Source organism: Bos grunniens, chromosome 1, assembly GCF_055505025.1.
Source record: "Bos grunniens cultivar Pamir isolate PY7600 chromosome 1, Bosgru_T2T1.0, whole genome shotgun sequence".
Taxonomy (NCBI): domain Eukaryota; kingdom Metazoa; phylum Chordata; class Mammalia; order Artiodactyla; family Bovidae; genus Bos; species Bos grunniens.
The window spans coordinates 76,610,319-76,626,061 of record NC_141165.1 but is presented as its reverse complement, the minus strand read 5'-3'; the positions used below and the strand labels follow the sequence as shown (position 1 = coordinate 76,626,061).

Genomic DNA, 15,743 nt, shown 5'->3' with positions numbered 1-15,743 from the left:
ACACCTTTGATCACTTTTCTTCTGGACAGAATAGCATGTACAACTTAAAAAGTAGTGGGTGCTCAGAATAATTATTAAGTAATTATTTAATAATTAAGTAATTATTGTCTGTACAATATTTTGGTATTTAATTTTGTTAGAGATGTTAGGAAAGATAACTAAGAAACATTATAGTACCACAGGATGAAGGGGTGCTTCTCCTACAACAATGTCCATTTGGGAGCTGGAGTTAGTTTAAGAAGAGGGTATCAAGTTCTTTTGGAGGCTGTTTACATGAAATGTCCTATATCCTAATAATGTCTTGATCCTTAAGACTTAGAAAAACTCTTACTTTAATAATTGGATTCCATTTGCTTGGTATTAGTTTTTTGTTTGTTATTATTTTTCCTGATTATCATTATCTTGGAAAATAGCAGCCATTCTAAAAATGTTTCTATTTCTCATGATCCAGAGCTGTGATTTGATGTGTAAGTAGGAGTGCCTATTTTAATTAGCCCTCTTGATTTTATTGGATGTTAAAATTAGTGTTGTTCTTTGGACAGCTGTGTCTGTATTGTAGTGGAAAGTACTCTGACTCAGGAATTAGTACAGACCATGCCACTTACTGTGTGACACTGAAGGTGTCATCTGATCTATCGCTTGGCTATATCACATACATATAGTGTATTTTCTACCTGATAAGATTGGTATAAAGGTTCATTAATAAAGATAACTTACAGTAATGATGCAGGTATAAGACACTGTAGTGGTGTGTCCTGTACCATGTGTAGTAGTGTGAGTGTAAGGCACCCTGCTTAGTGATGAGTTTGAAAGACATATCTTCTAGGTGAGATTGTTTACTCAATATCTGAGACATGACCTGTTAGAATTAACTTCATTTTAAGAGAAACTGTTGAAAAAAGACTCGATCCAGCCATCTAATTTTCTGGATGCATTTTTGTGGCATATGGATTAAGGAAGGAAGTATATAAGATATACTTACACACTTGCATTTAGATTCTTTAATTAAAACCCTTTTTGTTTTGTATTGAGGTATAGCAAATTAACACTGTTGTGATAGTTTCAGATGGACAGCAAAGGGACTTAGTCATACATATACATGTATCTATTCTCCTCCAAACTACTTGGTTTGTATCTCATGGATTGAGCCACCAGGATATTAATAATACGGATCAGTCATGTTCAGCTTAGCAAAACAATGCTATGACCATAAAAGTAAGTAAGACGTACTGAGCACTTACTATGTGCCCCGTACTGTTGTTCTAAGCACCTTCTATGTATTAACTCATTTTTTCTTCCTAACGTCAAGGCTGTATATTGTCACCCTACTTATTTAACTTATATGCAGAGTACATCATGAGAAACGCTGGGCTGGATGAAGCACAAACTGGAATCAAGACTGCCAGGAGAAATATCAATAACCTCAGATATGCAGATGACACCACCCTTATGGCAGAAGGAGAAGAAGAATTAAAGAGCCTCTTGATGAAAGTGAGAGAGGAGAGTGAAAAAGTTGGCTTAAAGCTCAACATTCAGAAAACTAAGATCATGGCATCTGGTCCCATCACTTCATGGCAAATAGATGGGGAAACAGTGGAAACAGTGGCTGACTTTTTTGGGGGGCTCCCAAATCACTGAAGATGGTGATTGCAGCCATGAAATTAAAAGACGCTTACTCCTTGGAAGGAAAGTTATGACCAACCTAGACAGCATATTAAAAAGCAGAGATATTACTCTGTCAACAAAGGTCCATCTAGTCAAGGCTATGGTTTTTCCAGTAGTCATGTGTGGATGTGAGAGTTGGACTATAAAGAAAGCTGAGCGTAGAAGAATTGATGCTTTTGAACTGTGGTGTTGGAGAAGACTCTTTGAGAGTCCCTTGGACTGCAAGGAGATCCAACCAGTCCATCCTAAAGGAAATCAGTCCTGGGTGTTCATTGGAAGGACTGATGCTGAAGCTGAAACTCCAATATTTTGGCCACCTGATGTGAAGAGCTGACTCGTGTGAAAAGACCCTGATATTGGGAAAGATTGAAGGCAGGAGAAGGGAACGACAGAAGATGAGATGGTTAGATGGCATCACCAACTCAATGGACATGAGTTTGGGTAAACTCTGGGAGTTGGTGATGGACAGGGAGGCCTGGTTCATGGGGTTACAAAGAGTCAGACACGACTGAGTGACTGAGCTGAACTGAACAATTCCTTATCATGGATGAGGAAATTAAGGAACAGAGAAATTTAAGTAATTTACCCAAAGTCACACAGGAGTCAGGATTTGCATCTGGTCAGCCTGGTTCCAGAACCTAGGTTCTTAGTGTCTCTACTGTTTTCTATGAACTATTATCATATGTAATATAATCATTATAATGATGCGATATAAAAGTGGATCATTGGAAAAACATTCTTTTAAAGCAATGCTGTTGTTTGGATGCTGCTGGTATTTAGATGCCTAGATCTTCCCACACGTACAGAAAGCTTATACACATGTGCAGAATCTGGAATGTAGTAAGGCACTTAATACATGTTAACTGTGAGTTATAGTGTCTTCAAGTGGTAAGATCCTTGATAACACTAGAAACAAGGAAAAGCACACAATTTCACCTTGGGAACATGGAAAGACAGGAATTGTTTGCTAATTTGAAAGGAAACTCCCAACATCATCCTTTTAAAGTGATTAGGTTATATAATTTCCTTACTGTGGTCCCTGTCATGAGTCCCCGTCATACTTGAAATAAAATGCAATATAAAACCTTCGTGGTACCTACCAGGCCCTTTCTGCCTCATTTTTCTCCCATTCTTTTCCTTATTCACTGTCCTCCCACCATACTATGATCTTACTTACTCATTGCCATCCAGCCATACTCCACCAGGAATGTATCTGTAGAATAAAGTTGGATATCATTACTTATTGCAAGGAGGGAGATAATTAGTTACATCTCCATAAAAGCATGTTTAAAAGAACTGATCATTGCATTTTGGGTGTGATAGATGATTTGAGGGAGGGTCTTGTTGTGAGTTGGATGCAATCTGGAAGTGAGGGTGATTCTGTGATTTGGTATTATAACAATTTTTATATTAAAGAAAGGAATAAAAGGGATAAAAATGTAATTGTAAAGAAACAGCAGTCACTCATTAGCCAGGAAAGGGTAATGCTCAGTCATTTTTGTGGTTTGGATCACAAAATGTTTTTGTTTTTCACCCAGACCTGAGATATGATTTTGGAGTGGTTTTGTTTTTGTGTTGATCTAGCATCATCCCACAATGATCTTGTCTGCTATTGGTGTGCTGTGGGATTATTTATATTTAACGGAAGAGCACCACAGCCAGGCCAGATCCAGACTACACCTAGGCCTAGCTAAGCCTAGGTGCTAAGCCAACTCCTGGCTGTCAGGAGCGTCTCTTCTCTTGCTTATCCTGAACGTGTTAAATATTCTTTCACTTTTGAGCCTTTGCAGTTTTTGTGCCCTCTGCCTGGAATGTTCTTCTCCAGATATTTATTTTGCTTAATCCACCACTTCATTCAGATTTCTGCCTAAGTGTGATCTTAGGTGTCTCCTATCCCTCCTTTCTAAATTAGCATTCCCAATACTCTCAATTTCCCTACTCTGCTCTGTTTTTCTAACTACTTAAGTTCATACACACACACACACACGTTATTTATTACCTATATTCCCTACTAGAATATGCAGTTCACAAGGAGCTACGGACTACATAGATCACAATGGGAACCACTCCCTCTGGCGTCTTGTGGTGCAGAGCTGCCTGGACAGAGGCCATTTCTCTTTCCTTTACACGTCTTATCAGTCAGAACACTACCCAGCATCACTGGTCCTCAGTAAATATCTGTTGAGTGAATAATCACAGTAGAACAAAATATATAATGACTGACAAGTTTTTACAAAGAATTGTATTTGACCAATTTTTTTTTTTTTTGGTGGTGGTAGTGGTGATGTAGTATGTAGCACTGAACAAAGCAGTCATTCAGAGAGAACAAATGAATAACTAGAAATAATTTAAAATTTATCTGATTAAAGCATTTTATAACCACTTGGTATAAAATTAATGGGAGTGCATTGTTTTTGCCGTTTTAGGGATCAAAGGAAGCAGTTTCAGGTACTTGTGGAAAACAAGTTTTATGAGTGGTTGATTAATACAGGACACCGTCAGCAGCTGGACAGCCTTGTGCCTCCTGCAGCAGGCTCCAAACAAGCAGCAGGATAAGGCTTCCTCATCGAAACACTGGTGGGTATTTACAATGGCGACCACGTAAATTATTTGGAGGAAATCTTATGTGTGCCCCCCCCCAAAAAAAAAACCACACAGACTGTTATGTTACCAACCATTGCTATTTTTTTCCACTGCTCCCACCAGCATATACAGAATTTTAAATGCCCATATTTATGACATTTTATACTGAGAAGACCAACCAGAATATTCAAACAGAACCTATAGCGTTATCAGCAAATAGAATAGCCAAATTTGTCTTTTTTGTCTCTTGCCTGGCACAGTCCAAAGCTGTTCGGTACTTCCCTGTATATGGCTTTAAGGTTTACTCTTTCTAACACATTTCACCTCTGTCCTGTAAACCCACATACTAGTCATTTAATTTAGCTAGTCTTTGTTAATTGTGCATTAATAAATAACTAGAATTAATCCAAATGAAGGTTTGAATACTAAACTCTAGGAAACCTGCAGATTCAATAGAAGAGGACATAGATACAGACACATTTACTGGAAGTTGTTTAATCCAAATACATAGTATTTTTTTCTAATAGAAATTAGCTTATTTTGCTATTTGAAAGTATCTTTAAAGACTCACAATAGAAAAACACAAAGGACATAAGTAGGTAGTTCACAGAAGGATACTTATAAAGATGCTAACTTTCACTTAAAATTAGAAATGTAAGATACTATTTTTCATCTATCACCTTGGCAGAGGTCAAAAACGTAATTTACAACACTAAGACATTTCACTTACCACTGAGCAAAGTAAATTTGTGCAACCTTTTTGGAGGATAGTTTGACAAAATCAGAATTAAAAATGCACACATTCTTTGACTTTGTAATTTCACATCTTAGATTTAGCTTACAGATATGTAAAGATCTGTTTAAAAGAAATGTTCATTGTAGCATTATTTGAAATAGCTGTAGGCTGGAAACAAGCCAAATGTTTCTCAGTAGAGGGCTGGTGCCTATGAACCAGTTCGTTCATGCTTGGAGTGCATCTTTAAGAAGAGTGGAGTATGTCTACAGGGGTTCACCTTGAACGATCTGTGGTGGAGTGAAAGTAAAAGGGGAGAAGGGGAGTAAAATGTTGCCTTGTGTGTTTGAGAAAAAAAAGGAGGGATAATCCCACATATTTATATACTAATTATATGCTTTTAAAATTTCTGAAAAGTTATAAAGAAATTGTTAAGAGTGTTTGAGGAATGAGACTGGATGTCTAGGGTAGGAGAAAACTTATTCTTAATTTTTATTGAGATATAATTCACATACCATAAAACTCACTTTTTAAAGTGAAGAATTCACCAGCTTTGATTATATTCACAAGTTTGTACAACCATCACCATGAACAAATCCAGAACATTTTCATCACCCTAGAAATAAAGGCCATATACATTGATAGTCAGGCCCAAATCCTCCAACTCTGATATCTCCTCTGCCCCGTGTTCCCGGGCAATCTCTAACCTGCTGTTTGTCACTTGCCTTGTCAGTTTTGGACATTTCAGGTATTGATAAGTGGAATCATGCAACATGTGGCGTTTGTGTCTGGCTTCTTTCACTTAGCATAATGTTTTTAAGGTTTATCTGTGTTATAGCATGTGACAGTATTCCTTTTTATGGTTGGATACTGTTCTGTTCAGAGAAGGCAATGGCACCCCACTCCAGTACTCTTGCCTGGAAAATCCCATGGATGGAGGAGCCTGGTAGGCTGCAGTCCATGGGGTCACGAAGAGTCGGACACAACTGACCGACTTCACTTTCACTTTTCATATTCATGCATTGGAGAAGGAAATGGCAACCCACTCCAGTGTTCTTGCCTGGAGGATCCCAGGGACGGGGGAGCCTGGTGGGCTGCCGTCCATGGGGTCGCACAGAGTCGGACACGACTGAGGCCACTTAGCAGCAGCAGCAGCACTCTTCCACTGGGGCTTCCCTGGTGGCTCAGTGGCAAAGAAACCACCTGCTGTGCAGGAGACATGGGAGACATGGGTGTGATCCCTGGGTCAGAAAGATCCCCTAGAGAAGGAAATGGCAACCCACTCCAGTATTCTTGCCTGGGAAATCCCATGGACAGAGAAGCCTGGTGGGCTACAGTCCATGGGGTTGCAAAAGAGTCAGACACGACTTAGCAACTAAACAACAACTATTAATATTCCATTATATGGATATACCACACTTTATCTGTTCATCAGTTGATAGACATTTGAGTTGCTTCCACTTGTTAGCTGTTGTGAATAATGCTGCTATATGTACTTTCTTGTATAAATTTTTGTGTAGAGATATGTTTTTATTTATCTTCAGTATACAATATAGAGGAGTAGAATTGAAAGGCCATATGTTTAATTTTTTGAGGAACTGCTGAACTGTTTTCCAAAGCTGGGTAGCATATTCTTTACTGTTTATACATTGTTTATATTTTCAGTATGTATTACTTTTTATGAAAAAAGAATTTTACAATACTTCAGTCGCTCAGTCATGTCTGACTCTTTGCAACCCCATGGACTGCAGCACGCCAGGCTTCCCTGTCCATCACCAACTCCCAGAGCTTGCTCAAACTCACATCCATTGAGTCAGTGATGCCATCCAACCATCTCATCCTCTGTTGTCCCTTTCTCCTCCTGCCTTCAATCTTTCCCAGCATCAGGTTCTTTTCCAGTGAGTCAGTTCTTTGCATCAGGTGGCCAAAGTATTGGAGCTTCAGCTTCAGCATCAGTCTTTCCAATGAATATTCAGGACTGATTTCCTCTAGGATTGACTGGTTAGATCTCCTTGCAGTCCAAGAGACTCTCAAGAGTCTTTATGCTCAGCTTTCTTTATAGTCCAAGTCTCACATCCATACATGACCACTGGAAAAACCATACCTTTGACTAGATGGACCTTTGTCAGCAAAGTAATGTCTCTGCTTTTTAATATTCTGTCTAGGTTTGTCATAGTTTTTCTTCCAAGGACCAAACGTCTTTTAATTTCATGGCTGCAGTCACCATCTGCACTGATTTTGGAACCCAAGAAAATAAAGTCTGTCACTTACAATAGTCAATAAATAGTGAAGTTAAGAATTGAAAATCTGATGAAGATTAAACAAAGGAAATGGGAACTATAAGAGGATAAAATTTTACTTTAGACTAATCCCCACTGCCTACTACTTTGTCTATATGTGAGTTTCTTTTCTTTATGTCTATATGTGAACCTAAGAAAACAGGAATGTAGTTAACTTTTAACTCACACTAAAAATTTAGAGTTTTATCACTCTAAATTATTATCTGATTGATTTATGTGATGTTGTGAAAAGGGTTTTTTCCTATTTTTCCTTGAAGGTGACAGAAAATTGTGATTATAGTTTTGTTTTCTTTTTTTTTTTCCAGTCATTTTCAGGGTCCTGGCAACATGTGGATGAACAGAAGATTGTGCACACGTTGAAACTAAACTGGGAAGGTGCTCTTGCTGCTCTCAACTTTGGAGATTTTTCTTCCTATTTAAGACCTTTATGTTTCCTTCCAATTTCACTTGTTATTGTTTACATTGAATTTTAGTCTAAACTTCTATTATATAAACATATTGTTTATAGAATATCAGAAGGCTCACTTTATGATACTAAAATGAAAAAGTTGATGAAGACATTATGTTAATATTAAAATGACTTGAGTATTGATTTAGTAAACCTTACATTTTAAGTTGTGTAATGAAAGGGTTTCATCCTTTCTAGAGTTAAATAAGAGTTTTATAGTTCTTTGTAAGTATTTAAATTGAAATTGCTACGCCTTTTAAAAAAGAATTGAAATGAAAGTATGACTTGTTGGAGTATAAATATAAATATAGCAGAAAAGCTTTTATACAAAGATTTTAGTCCTTAAAGTATACAACAATGAAATTGTGTAGACTTTTTATTTTTCATTTTCTGCTTCAAATTTTCAATAAAACTCTAAAAAGTAATTTTCTCCTTTTGATTAAAAAATAAAGTTTTAACTTTAGGAAAGGTTTCCAAAGTCATTCTGTGATGTTATATCAAAATAAAGTTTACATTTGATAGGAGAGTTGTGTTCTTTAAGATAAAGGAAAAGTTTAATAAATAATCTGATTGCTGATAAATGTTGTTTCATATGCTCTTTGGTCAGTTAATTAGTAATTATATCAAAATTAAATCTCTTGTGAAGAGATAAGAAATATCTCTTATTTCTAAAGTGAAAATTAACTCTCAGAATGTTTTAATTGGAGTTATTACGGTTTTTAAGATGAAATTTAACCAAGCAGAGCATTATCAAATAAAGAAACACTGGAGTAGTAGGAGTGTGTTTTGGAAATTGCTATTGGTTAATAAAGTTAATGGTATTAATTAGATACTTTCTTTAAAGAATACTAAGCACATAACTTAATACTTTATAACCCAACAAGCTTCATATCAAGGCACATTTGTCATTTTCTGAACTAACCATAATATATCTGGGGGCATCCCATTTATAAAAATATTTGCTGGAGTCTTTATTAGTGTGAAGTAGAACTTTTAAGAAGAGTATATTTGACCAGGAAAATTAAAATGGAGAACACTTGATTTGTTGTTTGAGTTTATGTGAGATGTAATCTTATTCATAAAATCAGAGGTATATTAAATGCCAAAAACTGTTCTCTACACGGGTTCTAAGATGATAGAATGGCAGAGAAATGCCACCTAGCAGGCGGCAGGTCAGGCTTAGCTAAACCTTTGTGATACAGGATTTCCACAGTAACTTTCTACTTCTCGGGCTACATACCGTAGCACCCTTTCTTGTGGACTAGAACTTTTGTATGTATGTGTGTGTGTGGGAAAAAATGTCAGACTTAAAGGACAGTTGGCAGGAGTGTGAATTCCCACATGCCCTTTGTCTGGGTTGACCAATTGTTAACATTTTGCTACATTCACTTTTGGAGAAGGAAATAGCAATCCACTCCAGTATTCTTGCGTTATGGACAGAGGAGTCCATGGGGTCACAAAGAATCGGACACGACCGAGTGACTAACACACACATATTCACTTTACCACCCTCTACGTAGTGTTACTATTCTATTTTTGCTCAACAGTTTAAGGATAGGTTCCCCACATCTGGGACCTTAACTCCTAAATACGTTAGTATGTATTTCCTAAAACCAGACATTCTTTTACATAATCGTGGTACATATAATTAAATTCAGGAAGTTTTAACAATGGCGCAATAGTAGTACCTAATATACAGTGTATATTACAGTTTTTCTGGTCATGCCTAAAACGTCACTCGTGTTGACTTTCCCCCAAACACAGTATCATGCCCTGCCATTAGTTGACATGTCAGTTTCATTGCTTTGGAACATGTTTTACTTCCGTTCAGAATTAGAGTGTGGTTTTTCAACTCATCTCCTACAAGCTCTGTTGAAGTAAAAAAAAAAAAAAGATATTGGGGGTTTCAAGGTGGCTGCTTGCTAAAAAACCAAATTGCCCAGGTAAGAGGATCTTCTTTGTTTTTAATTTTGAAAAATTTGGCTGGGTTTTGGTGTCTTGACTCAGCAGTCTATAATGCAGCAAGGCTTGGTAAGCATTAAGAGGGTACTGAAGCTTTCCTTTATTTCATAATCCCGATTGTTTTTCTAGAAACCATCAATAGCCTCTAAATGACTGACTCAATTTTTGGATCCTATTCTCATGACTAAGCAAATGTTTGATTTGAAACCAGCCCAGTATAAATGTCTCTGTGCCTGTAACTCTCTAGCCATTCCTGGATTTCAGCACTGGGGAAACCAGTCTATGCACCAAACATGTCTAAAGCTGGAACCAAAGTAAGTAAATGGTCACGCTGATTTCTAGCCTACCCAGTTTCTTTTCACGTAATGATACATTGAAAGAAACATTTTTGCTTCTTTACCTGGAGGTGAGTGTGATAGTTAGAAGGCTGGGATGATTGAAGAAAAGATGAAGGAATTCTTATTATATTTTCAATTCCAGCAATTACCAAATAATTTATTAAGGGTTTTATCTTCATGTGTGGTGCTATGTTGAATACTGTACAGGTAGGTAATGTGTAAGTATCATCATGGTTTCTGCCTTCTAGCAACTGATCTTTGAATTTCCACAGGAATAAGATGTGCAGATAAGAGGATTATGTGGAGTAGAAAACTTTCAGTATTCAATTAAAATTTTGTCTTGTGAAATTTAGCCTCAACCATTAATATTCTAAGTAGCCAAAGTGGGTGGACCAATCAGGTGAATTAAATCCTACATCTCCCCTTCATTCAGCAGCTACTCTTATCCTGTTCCCTAAATAAATTGCTGACTTAGATCAGGAAAATTGCCTCTAAAATATTTGATTCATAATTGTTGGACTGGAAATTGATTCTCTTTGTGAATGAGGGAATATATCTTCCTTCTCTTTTTAATTCTTCACTGACTATAGGTCTAAAGAAAGCCTCCGGTGCCTGGTTTTCCCCCAGTGTTTTACTTTGAAAATGTTCAAACCCACTGAATCTTAATAAGAAATGGTGAAAGAATACTTGTCTGTCCTTTACTTAAATTTCCAATTGTTTACACTTTGCCATATCTAGTTTCTCTCTGTCTCTCTTTTTACTAAATGATTTGAAAATAAATAGCAGACTTCATTATACTTTGCCTTAAGTGTTTAGGCATATCCTAAAAACAAGGGCATTCCCTGTATAAACATGATATCCTTAGCAAAACATAATACCTAATATTCAGACTATATTCACATTTTCTCCAAGTGCTCCCCGCAAAAATACTTCATGGCTGGCTGATGTGCGATCCAGTCAAGGACCATGCATTTCATTTGGTTGTCAAGTTTCTTTAACATTTTTTAGCCTCTTTAATATAGAACAGTCTCCCCTATTTTTATTGTTGTTCTTTGAGATATTGACATTTTTCAAACTCCAAACCCAGATGTCTTACAAAAAGTACTGAAATCTGAATCTTTCTAATTGTTTTCTCATGTTTAGATTTAGACTAGCGCCTTGGCATGAAAGCTACATCGGCCATGTCAGGCACTTCCCATTGTATTTTTTCAGGAGGCACCTGTTAACTTGTTCCATAATTGGTTAGTGCCTGATTTTTTTTTTTTCCCCCCAATTTGGAAAATAGAACGAATAGTCATAGTTGCATCCAGAAGGTTTGGGGAGGAAAAATGAGACAATGTCTTTAGTGCTCTGAGATTTTTGAAAAATATGCCATGAAAATCCACTAAAGAGAATCTGAAGTCTTTAGTGGGCTATCCACATGCGTGGAAGGAAGGCTATTATAGAATAACTCCCACTTTCAATGATTTCCAGCGTGGGAGTACTCTTATTCCTCGTAGCTGGTTTATTCACTTAGTCAAAACTTACTTGCTAGGTCAAAGGGGATAGTAATTTGTCTCTTACTCTTATTGCTTCTTCCTTTCTCACTATCTTACTAGCAGTTTAATCCGAGGAGTTATGGGCTGGGCAAAAGCAATTTTTCTGTTTGTTTTTGTTATCTGTAGAATACTCAAGACATTTTCCCCTCTTCTGTATTGGATTAGCAGGCTGTTTGTTTTTTTAATTGACAATTGGAGGGATTTTGTAATAACTTTTAGGAAAATCTGCACATTTCTTAGCCTTCTCAACATCTTTTTTTGTCCAACCTCTCAGCTGACTATAAAGTGGATTTATATATTTATAAAGTAGATGGTCCTTCTACAAACTGAAATTGAGTAGAGGTGCACCATTCTCTAGGTCCTAAGATTCGGAAGGTCTCCAACTAAAAGAACAGCTTGGCCCTGGAGCTCAGTAATGGTACTATGGCAATACTCGTGCTTTGTTTCAACCTTGGGGTGGTTGGCTGGTCTGCTGGGAAGGTGAACAGCAAGCAAAAAATTATACAGATTTCTACTGTTCATATACTGAAGTCAGCCACGTAAGTGTGCAGAAGGTAGTAAGTGTGAGAAACAAGGAAGAAAGATTAATTTCCCATGGCATATCCCTTGTAGAACATCTTATTTGGTGAATAGTTGGCCAAAAACCAAAGGTCAGTTGAATTAAGGAGTTCAGAAGCTATCCATTCTTAGGTTACCTTGATTTTCCTAAAGATCTCACCACAGGTTTTGGGAAAATCCTGTCAGATTCAGGATCAGTCTTGCTCCATTTCTAAGAGTAAATGGCATATGTTGAACAGAGCCAGCTGGGCAGGTAGAAAGACAACAGAGGGAGAAGAAGTAACCACTGACTACTGGCCAGAAGTTTGCGCTGCTGTCCACAACCAACTTGTAACTAGCTAGTGACCTTAGGCAAGTCATTTAACTTCTTTATCTGTCACCAATGTAGAAAAACTTTATTGGCAGTCATGAGGCAGCTATTAAAACTGCTTTACTGGCACTGTGCCATCAGACCCTCAGAACAACTCTGCAGTGGACAGTGTTACCTAGATTTAACGAGTGGTGTTGCAATTTTGTTTTCTCATCTGTAAACTGGGGTACCACATATCTCTAAACCTGTCTTATGCTAAAATGGAAAAGGGAGCAGGAAGAGATGAATGTGGGAAGGGGCAAAAGGGGGTGGAGTATATGATTTAGGGGTGGGAAGGGTAAGGAAGCTTTTTTAGGGAACAGGAAAGAGAAGAGAGAAACGGAAGGGGTGGGAGGGGACAGTTTACAGTGGAAGGAAAAAACTATTAGTAGGTTCCCATCCAGAAAGACTCACCTGGGGTAGAAAAGAATGCGGTGTTACGCCCAGCTGCAAGTCATTCTTGGTTTCTTCCTCTCCTTCAGCCCCTGCATCTGGCTAGTCACCAGATCCTCGTTTCTGTGACTGTCTCCTCAGTGTCATTCATGTCGCTATTGCCTTTGGTTGGTCCTCAGCAGCTCTCAACTCCACCATAGCAGTCAGCTATTTGTAGACACAAGCTGCTACATTATTCTAGCATGGCTTCTGGGTCACTTCTGGCTTTATTTCCTAAGTCTTCACCACGTGCTCAGTCTGCACCAGGCTTAGTGAAGTACTTGTCCCTACTCTATGGTGGGCCATGTTCTTTCACTGCTTTATTCCTTTAAACGAGCTGTCCTTTTCCCTCTGCCTCTAGAAAACCCCTCCTTATCCTTCAACCCTCACCCCAGAGATCCTCTCTTCAAAAGTCCTGTCCAGACTCTTAACTGGCTCTGCTGCGGTCATCTAAAATGGCTGACCTGGTTTTTCCTCCTTCTAAACTGATAAAGCATGTTAGCCACCAGGTGGCAGCACAGCATCAGGGAATGACACCTGTGATTTCAGTTGGCATATAACCTGGCAATGATCATGGGTGTGGAATCATAGAATCAGAAGGGACAAACTCTGTGGTCCATTTGGTCTAGTGGTTTTCAGAAACTGCGTCATGAAGCCCTGGGACTTCCTGGGAACTCGACTGCCTAATTCAAAGAGAGAAGTTTTATTTTACAGCCAGGGCTTCAACTCCAGTCCAATTCTTTTATTTGACCAATGAGAAGCTGCAGCCTGGAGCGATGGCTTGATTAAAATAGCAGGGCTGATTGTAGAGCTGCAGCTCTCCACCCAGACATAGTATTTCCCTGTTTCCCAGGGCTGCATATTTCCCAGTGCTGTCACAGGCCTTGGAGGATTACCCTGAGGATTGTGGTGCAACTTGATAAGAGCTTGAAGCAAACATTCTTGCCTTGTCGTTTTGTTACTTTGCAATGACTCTATTGGCAACAACATAATAGTACAAAACTTATATCTTCATATCTGTATATTCTATATTATCTAAAGTTCTTAAGCTAAAGTTTATGTTTTGTTTTTCTTTTTATATTTCTTATCATCTAAAATGAATTTCTATATATGGAACTCACTCATCTTCTTCCAGCCTTTGTTGAGGGTTTTGTCCAGTTCTGGGCATAGGAATCCATAGCTTAAATAAGACTTGATCCTTGGCCTTGAAAGAAGTCTCGGTGGGAGAGACAGATAAAAAAGTGAAAAACGTATTACATAATGTGGTAAGTAGAGTGAGGAAGCGGAGAAGGCAATGGCACCCCACTCCAGTACTCTTGCCTGGAAAATCCCGTGGACGGAGGAGCCTGGTAGGCTGCAGTCCATGGGGTCGCTAAGAGTTGGCTACGACTGAGTGACTTCTTTCACTTTTCACTTTCATGCATTGGAGAAGGAAATGGCAACCCACTCCAGTGTTCTTGCCTGGAGAATCCCAGGGATGGGGGAGCCTGGTGGGCTGCCATCTATGGGGTCGCACGGGGTCCCACAGAGTCGGACACGACTGAAGCGACTTAGCAGCAGCAGCAGAGTGAGGAAGAAGCCATGAACCTGAGTCTGAAAATAATGGCTTATAGTAGAGCACTCTTGTTTGGCTTCATCTTAAGCCCTCATAAAGTCCTCATTCCTATTGCTGACAACCAAAGTTGTCTGCCAGAAGGCAGATGTGAGGTACAGTAGAACTATATATTTCTCTCCTCAAAATGGAGGGAAAAGGAATTCTTAAAGTGGGAAATATGCCCTTAATTTTCATTTTTCTGTAAGCGCAGCCACCTTACCCCTCAGTCCTTTCTTTGTTTGCCCTGTACTCCAGATTACTTTCTTTGAAGACAAAAACTTTCAAGGCCGCCACTATGACAGCGATTGCGACTGTGCAGATTTCCACATGTACCTGAGCCGCTGCAACTCCATCAGAGTGGAAGGAGGCACCTGGGCTGTGTATGAAAGGCCCAATTTTGCTGGGTACATGTACATCCTACCCCGGGGCGAGTATCCCGAGTACCAGCACTGGATGGGCCTCAACGACCGCCTCAGCTCCTGCAGGGCTGTTCACCTGGTGAGTCTGGAGGTGGTGGACTCTCTCTCTCTCCTTCCCCTTCCACCCCTTTAGGCTTTTATGTAAAGGAGTTTTCTTAAGATTTTCCTACCTCTTAATGGGTGGTTGTCTCTTGTTGGCTGCTGAGACTTCAGTCAAGTGTTAGATCAGTTCATCATAAGACCACACGATTTATTTCCACTTTCTTTACCCCTTATATATTTTAAGGAATAAAGTTTTCCTTACTGAACGTCAGCTGTTTTAGTCAGTACACAGTTGGGATGGGAGTTCAGATCATCTCGCTTTCAAGATGGTGGGTCCTGAACTGCTCTCTTCTCTGAGTTCCTAGCCTGCTGTTCATTTCCGTAACAGTTGCTATTCTTTTCCCCTTGTTTTCTGGTTTTTTTTTTTTTTTTCAGTCTAGTGGAGGCCAGTATAAGCTTCAGATCTTTGAGAAAGGGGATTTTAATGGTCAGATGCATGAGACCACGGAAGACTGCCCTTCCATCATGGAGCAGTTCCACATGCGGGAGGTCCACTCTTGTAAGGTGCTGGAGGGCGCCTGGATCTTCTATGAGCTGCCCAACTACCGAGGCAGGCAGTACCTGCTGGACAAGAAGGAGTACCGGAAGCCCGTCGACTGGGGTGCAGCTTCCCCAGCTGTCCAGTCTTTCCGCCGCATTGTGGAGTGATGATACAGATGCGGCCAAACGCTGGCTGGCCTTGTCATCCAAATAAGCATTATAAATAAAACAATTGGCATGCA

The 15,743-nt window shown here is 38.9% G+C and overlaps 2 protein-coding genes and 1 long non-coding RNA gene across 6 annotated transcripts in view; 2 read left to right on the top strand and 1 right to left on the bottom strand.

Moving 5' to 3' along the window:
• Window positions 1-8,310, top strand: part of TBCCD1 (TBCC domain containing 1) — a 26,979-nt gene extending 18,669 nt beyond the window's left edge. For all 3 annotated transcript variants that reach the window (XM_086398153.1, XM_086398145.1, XM_086398163.1), the window contains exons 7-8: window positions 4,092-4,242; window positions 7,587-8,310. In XM_086398153.1, coding sequence (XP_086254279.1) covers window positions 4,092-4,221 — 130 coding nt within the window. In that variant the 3' untranslated portion in view covers window positions 4,222-4,242; window positions 7,587-8,310. The remainder of the gene's footprint in view (window positions 1-4,091; window positions 4,243-7,586) is intronic.
• LOC147379693 (uncharacterized) lies at window positions 5,450-13,350 on the bottom strand. The gene is made up of 2 exons (XR_015163093.1): window positions 12,889-13,350; window positions 5,450-7,208 (listed from the first exon to the last, which is right to left on the bottom strand). It is a non-coding gene; the product is annotated as an uncharacterized LOC147379693 (long non-coding RNA).
• Window positions 9,893-15,743, top strand: CRYGS (crystallin gamma S). Of its 2 annotated transcripts, none has more exons than XM_086398203.1 (3): window positions 9,893-10,005; window positions 14,756-14,998; window positions 15,397-15,743. In XM_086398203.1, exons 1-3 carry the CDS (start codon window positions 9,985-9,987, stop codon window positions 15,667-15,669), a joined length of 537 nt encoding a protein of 178 aa, XP_086254329.1. In that variant the 5' UTR covers window positions 9,893-9,984; the 3' UTR covers window positions 15,670-15,743. The 2 variants fall into 2 exon arrangements, with proteins under 2 accessions (XP_086254329.1, XP_086254318.1); XM_086398192.1 differs by lacking the exon at window positions 9,893-10,005 and adding an exon at window positions 14,189-14,613.